The sequence below is a fragment of the Pristis pectinata genome, chromosome 23 (assembly GCF_009764475.1).
Source record: "Pristis pectinata isolate sPriPec2 chromosome 23, sPriPec2.1.pri, whole genome shotgun sequence".
NCBI classification, from domain to species: domain Eukaryota; kingdom Metazoa; phylum Chordata; class Chondrichthyes; order Rhinopristiformes; family Pristidae; genus Pristis; species Pristis pectinata.
The window spans coordinates 6,101,554-6,123,937 of record NC_067427.1 but is presented as its reverse complement, the minus strand read 5'-3'; the positions used below and the strand labels follow the sequence as shown (position 1 = coordinate 6,123,937).

General features: G+C 38.5%; 1 protein-coding gene across 5 annotated transcripts in view; it reads left to right on the top strand.

The window, feature by feature from the left end:
• Positions 1-22,384, top strand: part of mapkap1 (MAPK associated protein 1) — a 197,556-nt gene that overhangs the window by 85,299 nt on the left and 89,873 nt on the right. For all 5 annotated transcript variants that reach the window (XM_052037365.1, XM_052037363.1, XM_052037364.1 and 2 more), the window contains one exon: positions 6,374-6,546. In XM_052037365.1, the coding sequence (XP_051893325.1) occupies positions 6,374-6,546 (173 nt within the window). The remainder of the gene's footprint in view (positions 1-6,373; positions 6,547-22,384) is intronic.

Genomic DNA, 22,384 nt, shown 5'->3' with positions numbered 1-22,384 from the left:
GAATGTGGGGAATAAAAACTACTGGATCTTTCCCCAGTAAAAGTTCTGTATTTATTTCTGAAAAATTGCAGTGAGTGGAGGATTATTCCTTAAAATGTATGTGCATAACATCAGTTACTGTCAAACCAAGTTTGATTTGATGGTGATATTTCTCTCCCGGGCCATAATTTTGTCGCCCATAGTAATGTATAATGCATTGGCTGGTGGTCACGTACAGTGGTGATGGTCCTGTCTACAAAAAGGAATTTGTTTTTTACATGTCAGCAAAACTTGCCTAAACAGAAGCTGGAACATTGAAGTTTGAAGAGTAGAGATCTGGTGGATGGAGTGAGGAAATCAAATTAAATTTAGAATTGTGTTTAATTGTAGATTGCCCTTTTAACTTTGCTACACTGACAGTGAGCATAAACCTCAATAATGCAATTAAGTTCAATAAAATGGCTCCACTCTACACGAAATGGTCAGTTGACCTATTTCCACAAATCAATCTTTGTATATTTGCCAATTAACCCTGCTGTTACTATTTGTCCTGCAGCTTACATTGATGCTTGCCTGCTATTTGACCCCATATGCCAGTTTGTCCATGGTGCATGTTGAAGACTTGTCTATGAAGAGTAAGCAACAATTTTGATGCAATGAGAAAGATTTGTCTTGTTCTGTTTTATCTGCCCATTTTTATAAAATGCTCCTTTTAAAAATTGCATCTTTGTAAACTTCAGTCCTTGATATTCCCCAAGTAAGAAATTTGGTGTTTTCAGTTTCAGTATTTAAATATCCCCAGTGTAGGTCCTTGGTTTGATTTGTTTCTCCCCTAAAATCAATCCAGTGATATTCTCTTCCACTCAAGTGAAATGGTGAATTGTCAATCTACACAATTATTTAGGGGTTTTCTCTTAAATTTATACAGTGTGCCTAAAATGCCCCAAGTGTACTGTAAAGCATTAGATTCCCTGTGCCCTATTTCAATGCACAGAGGAAATGTGATATTCCACCCTTATTGTATGTGCAGCTTATTGACTTAAGTAAATGCTGCTAAATGGTTTCTAAGTACACCACCATTTTGAGTAATTTTCACCATGTTTTGCACTATTTTTGTGCATGTTTTGTTAAGATGTCACTGAAATGAATTGTTTCTAAATTTTTTTTGTAGAGAAAAAACTTCGCATTTCCCCAGAGCACTCTGTACCCATTACTTCAAAAGCATTTTCACTGTTTTGTAAGCAAACAGTGAGTTGGTGTGCATGTAGCAGTGTTACATAATCGGCATTGTGATAACCTGCTTTTTGTGGTGTTGGTGGAGAATAATTGTGGCTAGGATGCTTAGAATTTTTCTGCTCTTTTCCTCTTTAATGTCATAGGCTCATTTCACCCACTGAGCACGCAGATGAACCTTTGGTTTCATGGCCTCTCCAAGGACTTTGATGTCACTCAACTTCAGTACTGTACTGAAATTTCAGGTGTGCATTCAGTACCAGGAATGTAGGTGGATGCAGAGTTGAAAGCTCCACTGCGCCAAATACATCATTGTGCTAAATGAGTGAAAAATAATAGATGAATTTCTTGTGCCAAGTTTGAGAAATTGCAAGTTACTATTACTTTCACTGGACACATGCTTTATAGGTAACTTTTGCAAATGTACAACTGACTGTACTGTCAACAATACTTTAGTTTCAACCATGTACATCATTAACTATTTCCCTACTGTTAAACACTATTTGAAGAATGGACTAGGCCATTGCAACACAGCACTTGTGTTTGAGAAGATTTGTTCAGTAAATAACTCTCGTTTTTGTTACTTGAAAATCCGTCAAGTATGTATGCTATGGTTTTCAAAATCATAAATCTTGTGAAATAAAGGAGCAGTGATTAATCATTGGCAACTTAGTTTGAAGGCGGGAAGTTTTTAAACTGTACAAGGAAGTAAATAGTTTAAAATATTTTGTCCCTTCTCAAAATTAATTTGGTCAAATAACTGCAGTCTTCATCAACAATATAATGTAAATTTTTGATACCTTTTATTGCTTTCTTAAATGGCTTAGCAATTGAATGTTATGAAATGGTTCTTTTTAGTAATTTACAAGAGTATTAATGACTGTCCCGCAACCTCTATCTAGTGATACATCATCTGATAATGGATTGAAGAATATGTTTCTCCAATAGTATTTGATTAAATCTTTACATCGACATTTAAGTCTTTGAGGAGCACCCTGTTCTCCAAGGATTAATAGAGTTTGGAATGTGTAATTCATTCTTATGGTGATAAAAATCCTATTTTAACATTTAAAGCTTATTGATTTTTCTAGAAAGTGATTTAAAGAGATAGAAGTTTTAAAAAATTACATTTGAACACCTCTGGAATTACTTGGCAATGATGTTGTGTTATCAGTATGGAATATGGCATTAATGGAATAGATCATGTAACTGTGAATTATTTATGTGGCCTAGATCTTCTCAACATAGGTTTTATCTCTGCAGTGTGGATGAATGCTCATTTTTTGAATCACAAGCACACTGTTGTTACTTTCATTTTTACATTGCTTGAATAAGTCACTGTATATTGAAAAGGATATTTTTTGTCTCTTATCCATGATGGTAAAACTACTTCAATCATGTTGTAATAATTTGAATGTTACTCATAGTATTTTATTTCGTAATAATTTTCCCTGGGACATGTGAAAATGTATTTTTGAGTAGATCTGCACAATATAATGAGGGTAAAATGTACAGCATCTTTAAGAAGTGTTGATTGAAATTCTATGTGGGACCTGGTATGAATTATGATCTACAATACAGTCATTATAGGGCTTTATCCCCTGGATATTTCTTCGAGTTCAAATTTGTTGTGATTTAGGGCCCTATTTTATGTAGTTTGTCCATCGACCTTAAGGTACTATATTGGAAAACAGCAAATTGACAGTATCCTGACTTCTGGTTTGAAGGTTCCAGAATTGAACAGTCTTAATAAACCCGGATCAGCAATGAATTAAGTCTCACACAGAAAGGGTGATCAAGATGGCCATTATGGCAATGGCAAAATTTGACATGGATTCTCCTTGAAAGCTGGCATTAACAACCAACTTAACAAGACCTTTTGCCTTGTGTGATAACTGACACTAATATTCCCAAAGTGATACTCGGTTTATGTTAGCTCCCAAAAATAGATATCTCAGTGACTTCTGCAATGATTGGAAGAGTCCTGAGTGCAAAATGTTGCCTTTAATTCATTCATCTTTCAAAAGGATCTAATTTTAGTCAATTCACACATGTATCAACAATTGAGAAGTATTAAAATTTTGAGACATTCTGGTGTGTAGTTTGTTTTAACTGCTATGAATGTGTGGATCAATGAAATGCTAATTTAAAATATTAATAATTGTGTACTGTGCAGCTACAAGGTGTCACATCTAATTTAGTAGGTCATCAAATGGTGTGTGAGGCAATAAGCAGCATGTGTCCACCATCATGTGGATATTGAGTGCTGACAATTGTTTCACTTAGCCATTTTTTACATCTGAAGTACTGTTATGTTAACAGCAATGAGCAAACGTGGCTACTGTTGTACAGGTTGTGCTTAAAACAACTCTTGGAAATATCTGCACTGTTTTAAAACATTGGACTTCCATGCTATAGTGTTTTCTTTAACCTGATTTTATCATTCTGCACTGGAAGCACCCTGTGGTCCAGTCAGACTTCATTTGATTAGCTTGCTGAGCAGTAATGTGGTACAGTTTCCCTGCAGCTCCTTGTTTATTGAGCTTTTGGGCTGTCAGAGAGGTTCTCATTAGAGATGTGGTCCCCCTGCAGGAGAAAACAGTTGCGGGGGAAAAAAATCCAAACTGCTTTACATAAATTTCAGAATCAGAACATGAGAAAGCTCTTGCAAAAGTGCCGCATGCACCTTGTTTATGTAGGAGACTGATGCGTATGAATCCAAGAACTCCAAAGAAATTATGGTTGATGATTTAATGAGGAGCTGAAGAGCACATTTAAAATACTGTTGAAAAGGCCATTTGGAATTGTCTGATTCACAATGCCAATGTTATTGGTAATATTTTGTGCACAACTGCCCCTGAGAGTTTTCAGATAACCAAAGGCAACATTGAAGGTACAGACTATACAGTGACTACTGCAATTCAGAATAGAGGGGGTAGAATGATGGTGGAACTAGATTCAGCTTGTTTTCGGTAGAGATTTGGATGAATTCTTCAAAAGTAAAATCAACAAGACCATGAGGGAAGAGCCAGGGGATTGAGATTAATTGGAAAACTCTACCAAAATGCTTGCAAAGGCACAGTTGGACATAGAGGTGCCTTGTGTGCTATACTGTTACTTCTAAACCTTTTTAGACTCGGACAGTTTTTGTGACCCACCACAAGGTGCCTAAAGCTTGTGTTGATCGCAGTGAGGTGGGGTGAATGGTTTTATGGGTATTGCAGCATTAAAAATTCAATTTATGCTATTGTGCTGTTAAATTGTAGCTTTACGTAGCTTGAACCTGACACTCTCACTTGTTAAGTCAGGTTCCTGATTGTGTGTTGCTTTTATTTCAGCTGGAGGTCAGGAATGCCTTTTTAATACTTTGAAGTGTGACTCTTGAAACTAGATTTTCTGATTGGCATTATTATATTACTGGGAGTATCCCATTTACGTGCCTTGTTAAGCAGAACATTTATTTTAAATGTGTTCCTGCTGGTATTAAAATAACTGATTGGAAAATCTAGACTCTGAACTCAATTAAAATGTATTTTCATTTGGTGAAAAAGATTCTCTGCACTGCAGTGATTGATCTTGCTTCTTTATTTATATATCATTTTAATGTGGTGCCTTCCTGGTTAATGACAAAATCCAATAGATGCATGTGATTGTAATCTTGAAATTGATTAAAAGATCATTTACAATTTTGCAGTTTAGATTCCTAGCTTTGATAGGTTGTACTGTCATCCTTTTTGTCATTTAATTTATTCTGGGTTTTTTTTTTGCCTATTAGGAAGCTTCCTGTGTTTTCCCCCCTCCCCCTACTGTTTTCCGGTCCACCTCTTAACTCTGTCATCACAATTCTAATGAAAGGTGATCAACCTGAGACAGTGGTGTCTCTCACCATAGATGCTGCTGGACTTGTTCAATATTTCCAGCGTTCCATTGTATTTCAGCTTTACTTTTGTCGTATGCAAATTCGGATCAGGTGTAGACTACTTGGCCTCTTCAGCATGCTGAAGCATTTAATGAGATCGTCGATTAATTGTTCTCTGGTTGGTAGGCTGTGATTAGTGTGGTACTGCAGTGATTGATGCTTGAACCCTGGCTATTCACCATCTATATGAACAGTTAAGCACATATGTTGCTGATACAAATGTAAATGGATTGAATAGGATGTAGGAAGTCTTCAAGGGGACTTAGACCACCTTTGAGTGGGCTAGAACCTGCTGGGCACAATCTATTTTGGCAGATTGTGAAGTTATCCACTTTCATGCATAAAACAGAAAAACAGATGTGGTAATTTTGATATTCAAAGGGATCAGAGTCCTAGTACAAAAGCCCCTGAAAGCCAACATGTAGGTGCAGCCAGCCATTTGGAAGGTAAATAGTATGTGAACTGTAATTGAGAGTGAATTTGTGACCAAACTAAAGCTGTCTCACTGAAATTTGACAGGGCCTCAGTGAGATTGCACCTGAAGCATTGTTTTCAGTTTGGTCATAATTTAAAAAAAAGAAATCCTTTATGTAGAGGGAGTGCAGTAGAGATTGACTAGACTGCTTGCAGAAATGGTGGGTCTGCCACATGAGGAGAGATGGAGTGGACCAAGCCTCTATTCTGTAGAGCTTAGAAGGATGAGAGGAGATCTCATTGAAACTTGAAGCCTTACAGAGCTAAATAAGCTAGACACAGGGAGGGTGTTTCCTTCCCCTGGCTGAAGAATACAGAAACGGGTTGGTCTCCAAATGAGGTAAGCCATTTAGGGCTGAAATAAGGAGAATCTCTTCACACAAGGTGCAGAATTCTGTACCCCGGAGGGTCAGCCGTTTTGCTCAAAACAAAGGGCAACAGATTACTGGACAGTATGGGAATCAGGAGATATCTGAATAGTGGAGAAAAATGGTGTTTAGTTAGAAGATGACCAATCTTCTTGACAAATGGCAAAGCAGACACAAAGGGCCAAATGGTCTTAAGCTATTTCTTGTGTTCTCATCGTCATAAATGTAAAGAAGTATTGTATGTTTTGGTGAAGTACCTCCACTGCAGTCAGCTCATTTATATGCTGAATAGTGTTTTCATCTCAAAGTAAATTGGCAGGATTATACAAAGTGCACTCACAAATGAATATTTCTCTGTTTGACCACTTAAAAATTTTTTTTGTTGTTTTCCCTCTCACAGGGCCACATAGGTACCACAGCAACCAAAAATATTGATGTCTACCTCCCTATGCAGACAAGCCAAGATAAGATGCAGCCAATGACCGTGGTAACAATGGCAAATGCAAGAGTTCAAGATCTGATTGGCTTACTCTGCTGGCAGTACACCAGTGAAGGACGTGAACCCAAGCTGAAGTAATTAAAGCACCTTATTTCTTTTATGTAGAATGTTTTTATTTCCTTTTTTATTCCTGTCTTGTTTTGCAATATATTCAAACTTTTAGATTATACGCGTTCCCAGGTTACCAACAGAGTTAAGTAATGCAATTTTAGGTTTGATTTCCTTTGACGTCAGCAATTTTGTGTGCTTTCTTTTTATCAGTCAATTTTGTTTCATCTTGAGGGGCTTTCAACTTGGAATCTACAGTGCAATCTGCAGGCACAGATATCAAGAATTATTGTTGAGCAAAGGAGGGTGGGAAGATGTGCAAAATCAACAATTAGAAGTTTGAAAGGTTGTGGGAAGCTTTGCAGAGTTGTAGGGTGCACTGGAGATTGGCTGGAGTGAGTCAAGGAGCGATTTGAACGTGACAACTTGTGCTGGAACCAATGTACAATGGAAAGGATGATAGGCAAGCAGAATGCAATGACTTTTGGGCAAGTCAGAATTCTTTGGAGCCTGAAGTGGACCATCTCAAGGTGGGAGTTGAAATCGTCCAAGAGATGCCAAAGCATGAATAAAGGCTTAATTGGTACAGGAGCCGAAGATGGACTGGACATGGAAAATGTAAATGGTTTTGGTGAATAAATAAGTTGTGTTTTTTAAACTCGATTGTAGTTTGAGTTGGGAATTCTGAATAGCTTGCTATTCAGCAAGTCGAGCAGCATTTGGGGGTGGGAGTGGGGGCAGAGTTGTCAACATTTCGGATAGAAACTTGCATCAGGACAGAGAGTAGAGGGAAGATAGCCAGAATAACATTCCTGGACTGGTTTTGATTTACAGAAATGAAAGATCAAGTTTGAATCTCAGCACATCTGTAGGGCAATGGAAATTCAACTGAATTTAGAATTTTTAAAGTCTTACTGCCCATACCAGTGAAACTACTGAATTATCATTGAAATCTAACTAGTTCACCAATGTCACTCGGAATAAATCTGTCACCCTTGTATCCCTATGTGTGACTCCAGATCCATCACTATGGTTAACTCTTAACTACCTCCTGAAATGGCCTTGCAAGTAAGTCAATTTATGTGTTAATTGGGATAATCAGTGTCAGCTTTGCCAGTGACTTCCACATCCTGTGAATGAAGAAATAAAGTCTGCATCTGTTGTCAAAGAGAGGCATTAAAGTCGCTGCAAAGAAAGGATTGTCTGTCTGAAGGCAGTAGAGTACATCCTTGGGACCCTTGGAATACCCGTCCAGGAACTAGAGGGCTGTTTTTCACATGGATTGCCAATCAGGCTGGCTGCTTTATCAAGGGTAGTGTTTCTTGTGCTGTTGGACTTGCACACCCAAGGCAATGAGGACCCATACTTGTGCCTTGTAGACTAAAAGGTGTTAAAAAGTAAGGTGAGTCAGTCACCACAGATTTCCCAGCTGTGGATTTGCTCTTGTCAATGTGTTATTGATGTGGCTGATCCGAGCAAGTTTGTGGTAAATGTCGGGAATTTGGCAATGGTACCGCCATTGAATATCAAAGATAAGTGATAGGTTGTTTTTGCTGCTGATAATTGCCCTATGCAGGTGTAAATGTTACATGTGTTTATTAGCTGAAGCCTAAATGTTGCCTAGGTTTTTCTAACACTTCAGCTGCAGATGATTTAATTATGTAAAGTGTTATGAATAGAACTGAAGCTGTGCATTCACCTGCAAGTATCTCTGTTTCTGGGTGAACAATGGAAGTTGTGTTGAGATGAAGCAGCAAATGAAGATGGTTGGATTCAGGACACTGCCCTGAGGAACTCTTGGAATAATGTCCCGGGGCTTTGCCTGATTGCCCTCCAATAAGCGCAATGTTTGTGCAAGGTTTGACTCACAACTAGTGATAATTATTTGCGTCCCCACCCCCACCATTCTTATTGACTTCAATTTTATTAGAAATTGATGCTTCAGTTAATTAATCTGAAAGTACTTTCACCTTCTTGAAATTGGGTTCATTTGTCCACACTTGCACCAAGGCTGTAATGAAGTATAGAGTGGAATGATCCTGACAGAACTCAATCATGCAACAGTGAACACGTCATTGATAGGTGGCACTATCAGCAACCCTGCCATCATTTTGATAATGCGGGTATGCTGATGGGACAGTAGTTGGCTACCTTGGATTTCTTCTGCTTCTCGAAGTGGTGAAACTGTGGAATTCTCGACTACAGAAGGCAAATCAAGTCAAGTCATTAGTACTATATCCAACTTCAGTGTATTTAATGGCAAATGAGAACAAGTGATAGGAGAAGAAAGCAGGATGAGGTACTGACTTCTGATGATCAGCCATGGTCATGTTGGCAGGCGAGGCAGGCTGAAAGGGCCAAAAATCCAGATACTATATTCAACGTTTTGTGGATGGCATGTTCTGTTTTTCCAGTAGAATGCTGTTGTTTTAGACCTCAAACAGGAGGTTAGTTAAGGAGAGGGCAGCTTTTAACATTGTCTGGAGATTGTTTAGACCCATGGCCTTTGCTTGAGCACTGTTTGGTGTCAGTTTGAGAGAACTAGTGGATGACTGGCTTCTTTGGGGATCTGAGGAGGCTGAAATGATCATTCACTGGACACTTTTGCTTGAATATGGTTGCAAGCATTTAAACTTTGGCTTTTACACAGATGCTGGACTGCCCTGTCACTGAGTAACATTTGCCATCTCCAATGAGTTTTTCATTGTCAACCATGATTCATGGCTGGATATGGCAAACCTGAAGAGCTTTGATCTGATCTGTTTTAAATTTTGCCTTGGTTTTATGACTAGTGATAGCTGAAGTGTATCATGGTATTATAGTCTGCTGTAACATGATTAATTTTAATTGTTTTTCTTTTATTCTATCATAGGTTGTCACAATTACAGTTGGAAAGCATCATTGCTTAAGTTCTGTAGAGAAATATTTTCCACATATTACTAAGCTAATAAGGATGTGCATTTTTGCAAGAATTGGTTGTACTCAAAGTAGATAATATGATGGCTAATTGCTTTCTGGCCTCATCACATGGTTATTCCTTTGGCCATTGTATCCAGAAAAATAAGCATTTGCTCTCAATGATATTGGATATGGTTTCCATAAGCTATGAGCCACTCCTGAGACACTAGTGTTTTTGCTGTGTTTTCCCTTTTTTAAAACAAAATGCAGACCTTATTAATGCTTCTGATTTGTCACCAAGTTACCTCTCTGTCAGCCCCACCTTTTCCTTGCTCATTTTGTTGAGTGAGAAGATTGCTCCATGCCCTGCTAGTGGTGAAGAACCAATGGTTTCAGCTGAATGAATTGGAGCCCTCCAAAGTCAGAAGAAAAATAATAAACAGAACAATAAGGTCCATGATTCAATTTGTCCTGTTGTGACAATTAAATCTGTAGTAAGATTATTCTCTGAACTTGCAAATGAACCAAATCATCTGGATTTCATGACTGATTACATATTCATGAGCATAAATTGCAAAAGATTATTGAAATGTTTTGAGATTTCAACCAATGCACTTTAATGATAAAGAATTTGATGTAAAACAAGTTCCTGGTTTGTTCTTGAGCTTGACTTAAACTTTCTATAGTCATTCATTCACCTGAATCCATGCTCTCCTATTTACCAATCACTGACCTGCACTGGCTCCTGATTCAGCAGTAGCTCAACTTATAAATCTTCATCCTAGTTTTTAAATCTGGCTTTCATCGTATCCCTGTAACATTCTCCAGCCCGGCAACCTTTCAAGAGACATTCTCCTCCAATTCTAATGCTGTGCACGTCTGATCTTAGACACCCATGACAGAGTGACCACACATTTAACTGCTTTGATATTATTCCCACCCTTAACCCCTCTATCCTTCCCTCTTCCAAGGCACTTCATAAAACATGCTTCTTTGATCAAGCTTTTGGTCATTTGTCATAGTATCTCCATATGGCTGGTGCCAAATTTGGTTTGGTAAAACACCTGTGAAGTGTTGTGCGACTTTCCTTTAACTGTATTAAAGCCACTGTCAATTTGTAATTGTTGAATTGTATCAAAAAACATCATAACTTATTGTGCCCTGGTCGTTTGGAATTAATTTGTTATGCAAATTAAGCCATTGTTTCATGATGGCCTTGGTGATCTTATGAAGGTACCCAACCACCTACCTGTTGCAACTATTTTCCTGAAACTCTCCTGCAATTTGGAAAATCTTAAAATATTCCTTGAATCAGCATTTAGAGTTCTGTATCTTTAAATGGCCCAATTTACTACTGGCCCAGTTTACTACTGCCTCAAATAGCCCCTCCGTGCTCCATCACCCCACCTTCAGATTGTTGATCTCACAAAATCTAAAGTGCGGACATTCGGTGGAAAAAGTGGAATTGTCATTAAGGATCAGCAATGATATTATTGAAGGTTGGCTTGTATTCATTTTATTAAATGGTAATCATCAACAATTATCATTTTGTAAAATCACCTCTGTTTGCCTGTCGATGCACCAAAGGGTTCATTAGAATTCAGAAGGTTGGGGAGTAGGATAATTTGGAAACTGATGATAGTTTGTCCGCTCCGAAGTAATTACTATTGTTATAGTAAGTTTAACTGAGCAAGTTAGAAAGTTGAATGGAAAATTTATGGAAAAACATTCACAATGATGGGACTTAAGTGTGCTGAATTGCAAAATGGACAATTGCATGACAGACTGAAAACTGAGACAGACTTTTACTAAGCTATTGAATTCTTTGACTTCTGCCTGTTGTGACACACAAAAGGTCATGGTATCAGAGGTAAGGTATTGGGGTAGATAAAAGATCGGTTGGCTCATTGGAAATGAGAATATTCACAATTAAATTAATTTCTGAGTGGCGAGATGTTGCGAGGGACGAGCTATGGGGAATTGTGCTGAGGCTTCAAATTTTTGCAACTTGAAAGAACTGTTAAATTTGTCAATGCAGAGAAACTAATTTGTGAAGTGGATACAAGGAGGCTAGAAAGGAATAGAAATGACCCATTTTGGCAGGAAAAACAACAATCTAAATGAGAAGGGTACACAGTTCTGAGGTGTGCAGAGATCTAGGTGTCCTTGTGCTTAACTCAGAGGTAAGATATAGCAAGAAATTAGGAAAGCTGGCAGTGTTACCATTTGTTTTTGATGCATACGTAGGAAAATTCTGCTTGGAGCATTCGTGAGATCACACCTGGAATACTTTGTATGGTAATAAAAGCAGAAAATGCTGGAGAAACTCAGCAGATTAGGCAGCATCTGTGTAAAGAGAAACGGTGTACATTTCAGGTTCTGACCCTTGGGCCCAGCTGTGAACGATATTGGTTTCCTTGTTTAAGAAAGCATGTTTAAAAAGTTGGTACTTTTCAGAGCAGGTTTAGGAGACTAATATCTGCAAAGAATTGGTAGTCTTGTGTGGAAAGATTGGATGGCCTAGTCTGCTGGAGTTTAGAAGCATGAATGGTCTCCTTCCTGTTTGAAATACAACATTGAGAGGGATTTACACATGAGAGGATATTTACTCTTTCTGGAAAATGCAGAACTATTTAGAATTAAGGAATCAGCAATTTTAACTCGGCGAGACAACCTTTTCTCAGTTGGACTAGTGAATTGTTGACCCTTCATTCCTCAACGGGTGGTGGAAACGGTGTATGAATATTTTTAAGGCAGACATAGATGCTTCGTAAGCAAAGGTGAATTTACTCTGGATAGGCAAGAATACGGAGTTAAAATTATAATCAGATCAGGCTTGAGATGATGATTGGCCTGCTCCCACTCCTAATTCACTTGCGTGTCTGCTTTTGGTTGCTTTACATCACTGCCTTCAACTCAGCAAAACATGCCCTCCGTCCCCAAAATATCTGATATCATCATCGACTGCTCCTTCTCACCTGGATCTATCTCGGGGCTTACCAGTTAGCGACAAGCATGTGAATATTCTTTCAATTTTCTAACCGACATAATTATAAAACACTCATCCATTCCCTTTTAGTCTTGGATACCAACACCACTCTCCCAGCTTTTGTTTTACATCACTTATTAGAATATTGCAGATATGCTTAATCCAATTGCAATCAATGTTTAAATGGAATTTGATTGAATAATCAATCATTCTCACTGTTCCCTTCAGCCTCTCTTGGAACTGGTTTGGTTTTAATCAATCTGTGGTCATCTGGGGTCATTCTTGAGGTCAAATATGTTAATGGTCTTCCTGACAAGAACTGTCTGTTATCAAGAGAATAAGTTGTGCTTTGGAACAGGTTGTAGGTTTTGCCAGTGGGTCAGTTGTTTTATGACCTGGTACACGAATGGTGTATATTAAAAGAAAACCAAAACTGCAGATGCTGAAAAATCTAAAAAAACAGAAAATACTGTCAACACTCAGCAAGTCAGGCCACATATGTGGTGAGGGAAATGGAGCTGATGTTTCAGGCTGAAGACCCTTCATCAGGACTGGGAAGGATTGGGTTGTGTGAGTTTGTTTGGGAAAGGCCCTTCCTAAATTTTTTTTTGAAGAGGAAGCGAGGAAGGTAATGAGGACAGCTGGTCTGATCTAGTCTACGTGGATTTTGGCATGACATTTGACAAGGCCCCACATCAGAATCAGGCTTATTATCACTGATGGGTCGTGAAATATGTTGTTTGTGGCAGTAAGACACAACGATCACTAAGTCACAAAAAGAAATAAATAATTCAGAAGAGGGATAACGAGGTAGTGTTCATAGACTGTTCAGACATCTGATGGCAGAGGGGAAGAAGCTGTTCCTAAAATGTTGAGTGTCAAACTTGGAAAATAAGACCCAATGTGAACCAAAGGAAAATAAAAGTTGCGTGCGAAAATGATCCTAATCGCACTAATAATGGTTTATGTGACTTTTTGTGATCGGGAGGATATATCTTTGCAGTTTATATCTATCAATGATTTAAAGTTAAATATGATTAAGAAGATTGCTTTTGGTGATATCAAGGAAGGAAGCTGTAAACTGCAGGAGGATATCAGTGGAATTTGAGGGTGGAAAGAAATGGCAAATGGAATTTGGTCTGGAGAATATTGACGTAATGCATTTGGAGAGATCCACAAGGTAATGGAAATATTGATTTACGAGGATGTTGCTGGGATTGCAGAATTTTAGCTGTGAAGGAGGATTGGCTGGACTGGATGTGTTTTTAGAGCAGGAAAGGCTGAGATGCATAAAATTTGAAAATGGAAAGAAAGGATTGTGTACCTTTGCGGCAAGGAGCATGGGTTTAAAGTGTCAGTAGAAAGATTAGAGGCTGGGGGTGGGAGAGAAGTGGGATGATAATTTTGTACCCGGTGGTTGTTGGAGGATCTGGAAGGTGCTTCACTATTTGAAAGTGTGATGGATGCAGTATCTTTCAACCATTTTAAAAAGTAGATCTACATTTGAAGTGCAATAAACTGGAAAGCTCCCAAGTAAAAGTGGAGACACGAATGACTGCAGATGCTGGAATCTGGAGCAATGAACAGTCTGCTGGGGGAGCTCAGTGGGTTGAGCAGCATCTGAGGGGGGGAAAGGAATTGTGAATGTTTTGGGTCAAAACCCTGCATCAGAACCTAATCAGGATTGGCTGGATAGCTCCTTGTTGGTTGGTGTTTACATGGTGATGAAAGAATTGCCATAACTAACATTTGGGATATTTGCTTTTGCTTGTTGCTTGCAGAAATAGTAAAATGTGTACAGTCACTGACAGAAGCAGTTTTCCCACCAACCAGATATAATATTTTGGTGCTGTAAGGAGATCTTCCATCCGATCCTTTATATAAATCAAAATCCAAATATCTAAAAATGAACAAAAACTTAAGGATAATATTTGAAAAGGTGCATGTGCTCAAGTGTTAGTCAAAGTATAGTTCATTGTCATATGCACAAGTACATGTGTGCACAGGTACAATGAAAAATTTATTCCACGTCGGATGGTTTAGGCTGTGCTCTTGCTAGTGGCTGCTTCTCCCGGCGTTTCTTCAATGGAAATATAACAGGAACTGATGGCAAAGTCACCCCCAACAAAATGGGTAAAATGGGGAGGGACTTTCAAGATAAATACTGGAGTATGCTACTCAAACAGAAAAATCTGAGATAGGCAACCCTTGCACTTTGCTTCCTTGTTGGAGTGTAATTATTAAACATGTTTCTGTTTCAGTATCATTTGTTTACAAATATTAGCCATTCTAAAACTGTGATTTACATTATCATTAGTGCAGTGTCAATATCTGTTTTACTTAAAGTAGAAGTGAGTCATGACAACTGGTCTCATATCACTTTCTTTGTATTCTGTATTTATAATGTCATATTTGAACTGATTTGTGGAAATTTTGTGGATTAATTGGTGAAATTGCAAATCAGTTAGTCAGTTCAATAATTCATTGTCAAGTCAAATCAATAAACTTTGTAAATCAACTCAATTTATTCATAAATGATCTGTAGATCAAGTGACCAATTAAACAATTAGCATGCACTTTGTAATTTATTAATTGAGAAATCAATCATTTAATTAAAATTCCAAATTTAAACCACACATTTTAGAAGCATACTGGCACATGAATAATGGAATAATATTTTACTCGAGTGGTATTTGTGCCAGCATTTTGTAGCCAGTGATACCGTGACTGCAGGGAGAAGGAAGAGAAATGAGTTGATCCATTAGCCCTCCCTGCCCCTCCCCAGTCCCCCGACTGTCACCAGCAGAAATTTGAAAAGCGTTTTGGCTTAACTACTTTGAATATCTGCAGACCTTGAATATTCATTTAAAAATAATACATTTTGTTAAACATGGTGCTTGTCCATTATCATGCAAGTTTGGTCTGGAGAAGGAAATGTCTCGATCTTTGCTTGGATGCATTTGGGCAGCTACACAGTAAGGCATTTGGTTACCAGCTCAGTCTCGAGCTTCGACACTGCTCACGTTACTGACTTCATGACTTAATGCTTTTGACAAGATCCTATATGGTAGACTGGTCCAGAAGGTTAAGCCACAAGGGATCTGAGGCATGTTGGCAAACTGGATCCAAAATGGCTTAGTGATGGGAGGCAGAGGGTAGTGGTCGATAGGTATTTTTCTGTCTGGAAGTCTGTAACAAGTGGTGTACTGCTGGGTTCCACGCTGGGACCTTGGTTTTGTAATATATAATGACTTGGTTGAGAATTTAGGTGGTCTGACTAGTAAATTCGCAGACAACACAAAAATTGGTAGAGCCATAGACAGCGACGAAGGTTGTCTCAGGATACAGCAGGACGTAGAACATTACAGCTCAGTACAGGCACTTCGGCCCGCAATGTTGTGCCAACATTTTATCCTGCTCTAAGATCTAGCTAACCCTTCCCTCCCACACAGCCCCCCCATTTCTCTATCATTCATGTATCTATCAAAGAGTCTCTTAAATGTCCCTAATGTATCTGCCCCCACAACCTCCTCCAGCAGTGTATTCCATGCACCCACCACCTTCTGTGTAAAAAAAAAACTTATCCCTGACATCCCCCCTGTATTTTCCTGCAATCACCTTAAAATTATGTCCCCTCGTGTTAGCCATTTTCGTCCTAGGAAAAAGTCTCTGACTGTCCACTCGATCTATGCCTCATATCTTGTACACCTCTATCAAGTCACCTCTCATCCTCCTCTCCAAAGAGAAAAGCCCTAGCTCGCTCAACCTATCCTCATAAGATATGCTCTCCAATCCAGGCAACATCCTGGTAAACCTCCTCTGCACCCTTTCTAAAGCTTCCACATCCTTTCTATAATGAGGCGGCCAGAACTAAACACAATACTCCAAGTGTGGTCTAACCAGAGTTCTGTAGAACTGCAATATCACCTAGTGGCTCTTGAACTCAATACCCTGACTAATGAAGGCCAACACACCATACACCTTCTCAATAACTCTATCAACCTGCGCGGCAACCTTGAGGGATCTATGGACGTGGACCCCAAGATCCCTCTGTTCCTCCACACTAAGAGTCCTGCCATTAATCTTGTATTCTGCCTTCAAATTCGATCTCCCGAAGTGTATCTCTTCACACTTATCCGGGTTGAACTCCATCTGCCCAGGTCTGCATTCTATCAAGCTGGAAGGTTGGGCAGAGCAGTGGCAGATTATTTAGTCCAGGCAAGTAACGTTACGCATTTTGTGAAGTCAAATTTTGGTAGGACATATTGAATAAATGGCAGGGACCTTTGGACCATTGATGTACTGAGACCTTGGGTGCTGAAAGTGGCCACACAGGTAGTAAAAAAGCCATTTGTATGTTTGCCTCTGTAGGTTGAGGCATTAAATATAAGAGTTGGGTCGTCATGTTGCAGCGGTCCAAAAGGTTGGTTCGACCTCATTTGGAGTATTGTGTACAGTTGTGTCACCACACTACAGGCAGAATATAGTAGCAACAGAGTGTGTAGAAGAGATTCACCAGGATGTTGCCTGGAATGGAGGGCTGTAGTTACAAAGATTTGGATGGGCTGGGTTTATTCTCACCGGAATGCAAGAGGCTTAGGGGTGATCTTAGAGAGGTTTATAAAATTATACATTGGATCGATTTTTTTTCCCCCTAGGGCAAGAGAGTCTAGAACAAGTGGGCACAGGTTTAAGGTGAGAGGAGAGAAATTTAATGGAGGTTTGAGGGGTAAGTTTTTCCACATAGGCTGGTGGTTATCTGGAACAAGCTGCCTGAGGAGGTGGTAGAGGCAGGTACAATTACTATGTTTACAAGGCATTTAGACAGGTACTTAGATGGGAAAGGGTAGAGGGATATGGGCCTAATGAGAGTAAATAGGATTAGCATAGATATGCATCACGATTGGCATGGATGAGGTGGGCCAAACCAGCAGTACAATTCGATGATTCTAGGATCTTTGAATAAGATTCCCCTAAGCACATCAATTTAATATTTGGGTCCAGTTTTGATTCATCTTGGACTGTTGAAACTATACTTGTTGGTTTGACTTTCTGGTCAGTTTTGGAGCACCTGGTAATGATTATCAGGCTACTGGAATAGTACAAGTACACGTCCTTTTTTGTGTAATTGTGAAACAAGTTTGTGTTATGTCAGCATTAACCATGGGTATCTTGGGCAAAGTATAGCACAATGGATGTTGTAGTTCTCAATTTTCATCAGTACTTCCAGAGGAAGAAAAGATGCATTTAGTTTATGGTCAAGTATACATTTTGAGATCATGCATTCTGATCAGCTTTGCTACCCATAATCCAATGTTGCAGGATTCAACTCTCATCTTGACAACCTTAAATTAATTTTTCACTTCTGGACTGGAGAAAATTGAACAGCAAATGAAGTGGTTACATGTTTGAGGAATGCATTTACAATTTTTTTTGTTAGTGGTGAAATATCAATTTTCTTTAAGATGTATAAAAGTTGCTTGTTTCTATTGATGGTTTAATCTATTATGTGTGTCTTTGCAAATAGATTATAGATCTTAAAGCTCTTTGTCGCGGTGGAACAGTTATCCAAGCTGCAGTCATTTGTCAAAAGGTATTATAGATTATGGAAGTAAGAACAAAAATTGCAGGAAATGTTCAGCAGGTCAAGCAGCATCTGCACAAAGAGAATAAGTTAATGCTTCGAGTCAATGACGTATCATGAAGTTAAAGGAACAAGTTTCAGGATACAATGGAATGTCTGACCGGATGAAAAGTTGACTAAATGACTGAATGATCAATGTACAAAACTGAAAAGGAGAATGATACATTCCGATAACCAGAATCATCATGAACTTGTTGGATCGAGGACTGAAGTGACAATCAGCCAGGGTTTGATTTGCAAACTGAAGAGGTATTTTTCAGAGCATTCATCCAACCTGCATTTGCTTTGCCAAATGTGAAAGGGGCCACATTATGAACAACAAACTGTGTCCTAAATTGGAAGTACCAGTAAATCACTTCCATGTAGAAAACGTCTCTGGCCCTGGATGGAAGGAAGAGAAGATGCTGTATCACTATAGTAGTTGCAGAGGAAGATGCTGTGGGAAGGGGAAATGGTGTTGGTGATTGAGGACTGGAGCTTTACATTGAGGAGTGAATTCTAGTAAAGGGGGTTTGAGGTGTTCTGGATGGTGGGTGTCATGCCGGAAGTGCCAAAGATTGTGGAAGCTGGTATTTTGAATGTGGAAATGGTGAGATCAGACTTGAGGTTCAGTTGAGAAGGGAAGGGGTGACAGAATTGTGGGAAATGGAACGGACATGTTCAAATGCTGTCATTTATGGTAAAAGAGAATGGAGGAGAAAGGGGAGGTGTTGAAAAGACCAGCATGAAAGGTGGAATCGGAGCAAATGTATCTGAGATTAGGCATCCAAAGTGGAGGCCTTTGCAGAAAGCAAAATGGGTGCAATTGTAATTGAAGTGTTGGATGCCTTTGCTTGTTGTGGATATTGACTTTATTCTGCCCTGAGGAATAGGGACTGAAGTTGAGAAAAAAAACGTTTGGAGATGGGGGCAAATGAAGTTAAGGGGTGGGTGAAAATTTGGCAGAAAAGTTGATTCAAAATTTCAGTTCAGATTGAGAATCTGAAGCGGTGAGTGAAGGAATCCAAGAACATTTGAAAATCCTTCTAAAGTCACCTAAAGCTAGGACATGTAAAAACCATCCAAGCAATATCTTTCATTTGTTGGAATTAGCTGGTGTCAAAGGAAACTTGTCCTATGCAAGAACTGTTTCAGTTCTTTGGAGGTCTGAGGGGTAGGGTCTGGTTTGGCACACTGAAGCTGAGTGCCCATGGCCCATCTTGGGGCTGGAGATGAGCAGGGATTGGACGGCTATGTTGAAACTCATCAGGTTGGTGAAGTGTGGTTTCAGAAAGCTTTCTCTTTCATGATTGGACAAAAGGAAAAGGCAAAAATGGAAGAGCAAGAAATGAGCATCTTGTGGAAGGGAATTTGATGAGGAACAAAAGTTTGCAGGCATGTTTTTAGAATGTTCATATAAATGAAAATTGAAGAGAAATGGAAAAATGAAGAGACATTTCTATTCAAATTGTGATGCAGCTAAGAGATAGCTGAGTTTGCAATATCCTTATAATTGTTAATACTTTCTGACCCTTTTCCCAAGTTTTATAAACAATATAGATGTATAATACTTTCATGCAGACATTTTTCAACTGAGTTACCGCATTCAAATAAGATAATGTACACAGTCTTAATTTTCTGGCCCTGTAGTTTTTACATATTATAATTTTGTCAATTTTACACGTCACTGAATTCAATATTGTTGGATGGTACAAAGTCAAAATATTAATATGATAAACATGATTTGAAACCTAAATTATAAGCATAAAGAGTTGTGTAGCTTTGTTGTAAAATGTCATGCCTTCATGCCGCTTGGTCCTGCAGGATTTGATACTTGGGATAGCAGAGTTAAAAGCCAACTCATGGAAACATATTTTCCCCATGTTTTCTCATGGCGTTTTCTTTAATTTTATTGAATCCACCTCTGAGTTACCATGCAAGTATTTTCTTACCATTGGGTTATATTATTCACCGTGTAGTTTGATAGACCAGCAGTGAAGTAGATTCCCTGGATGCTGAATGGTAGGGCAGAGGAGTGGGAAACTTCTGAAACATCTTTGAATTTTAAAGAAGAAACATTAAATTTGTTAAAATTACTTTTATTCTGGAGTATTTATCTTACTCCGACTTGCTCATTATTAAGTAAATAAATCATGTCACACCTCATCGTCAGAGCATCCGACAAGTACTTGAGTTCCAATGGACAGCTTTTAACGTAGTTACTATCACAGTGTAGCTGAATACAGAAACCAGTTTGCACACAGCAAGTTCCCACAAGTGGCCATTGACACCATAATCTTTTTAGGGCATAACTGTTGGAAAGGACAAGGAAATTTTCCTGCTGTCTTAAAATATCATGGGGTCTTTATCGTGCACTTAAGAGCTGATGAGATTTTGGTTTCAATTGTTATCCAAAAGACAGTGCTTTGTGCTACAGTGATGTATTAAATTGGATTACAAAGTCGAGCTTCTGACCTTGGGTGAAAAGTACTACCACTGAACCATGGCTGATATGTTTCAGATGTAGGTGTATTGATGTGATTGTTAACCTGACCTCCAGTAGATTCCTCTTGGAGAGCCATGGATGTTAAGCAATGTGAGTGAATGCAGTGTACAAAATTATGATATTCCATTTTATTGGAAATTCAATTCCAAGAGAAATTTTAGTGTAATAAATCATGCTGCTGTAGTGGGTTTGTATATTGAACTACGGCACAGTTGATTGCAATGGAATGCAAGTTCACCTAAATGAGATTGATGAAGTCTTGAGTTTTGTGAGACTTTCTTTTGTCCAACTGCTTGAATGTTCTGATTCCATCAGTTCTCGGGGTCCCTTCACTGTTGAAATTAGGTCCTGGGTTCAGGGAATGTTATAATGATCACGTCAACTCTGTATTTCCACTTCCTGATGTGACGGATCAAATGACTTTGTTGATGGAGGTTCAATAATCGGGGGTTACCTTGACCTTGAGTTGCCATGTATCCTTATTGTACAGCTTGGATATATTTATTTTTTGTCTCATGAGCATTGGTGAAGATTGATGGTTATCCAAAAAGTAATTTTGTTTGTGCTGCTTCTAAATGGATAAAATAAATTGGATAAATAATTTGACTCTTGAAAAAGTATTCAAGTTTTAATTTATATTGGAGCTAATTTAAAAATTGCAATAAAGAGGTAGGAAAATAGCAATTATGTCAAGTACAGATTTGTCAATATTTCATTCACATGAAACAAATTTTATGATGGTAAAATAATGCTGTTATATCGTTATGGGTATTTTGGAGAGAAAGTGTGTTGGAGGTCTTCAGTGATGTTTGTTAATTATTTTGGTCTGATCTAGTATCAAAACATAAGCTCCTTGTTAATTGTCTGGTCGCCCAGTTGGAATGGATCAGATATTCTTTAATCAAATACCTGAATTTTAAAAATAGTTTTTTGGGCACTGCTCAGGGGTGCGGAGGACTAGGTGAGAAATAAAAACTAAGAAAGAACATGACTGTCTTCACTCTGCCTGAACTATTGTTTATAGTTGATAGAAAACCAAATGAAATAACTAGAAAGAATAAGATCCAGGGAATATGCTGTTGTTGGTGTTTTGTTCTGCTTATACCTGAGGTATTTAAAGAAATTTATGTATGCCTGTTGGAAAGTAATATATATTTTCTCTATATTTGTGACACTTCTTATTTCAGATGCTGCATTTTACTTTGAATGTTCCTTTGTGCATAGGGAGTAAGAAGCTAATTATTACAGCAATTGTATTCCCTCTGCTTTAACTGAAAGTTCCCCATTCAGCGAGCAGCTTCTGTCTCTTTGTACCACCAGCCACAGCATTCTAAGGCTGTCTTCTGGCTGTAGTGTGTCTCATCTGTCAGTATATTTCTGTAAGTCTCTCGTGTTCTGGTTGCCTGCTGCACTCAAATGCCAAAAGAATGTAAATGTTTAATCGTCTCTAAAATAAGATTCTCACTAACCATTAAATATTGGTCTGGACTGTTTTGGAAGCATTTTGTCCACGGTTAAGTAGATTAGGTTTTAAAAACGTGTGCTCTGGTGAACATTGCTTTTTCTCGATGCTTATTAGCAGTTGAGCGTTCCTACATTTCAAATCTGTGAACCACGATGCTGTTTACTAAGAAAAGAATACGAATGATGCCAAGGGATATGTTGGCAAAAATACCAGTGGCATGGTGGTTTTCTCTAGTTTTCTGCCAAAGTCAGTGTTCTGCTTACAAACATGAGTGGGAAGCAAATGTGTTAAAATGTAAGCTATTGCACTGTTAGATTTATTTGGAGGTCTCTTTTCCCCAAAGAAAATTACTTTTCTTTTTAAAGCAAAGCACTTTGTCTTTT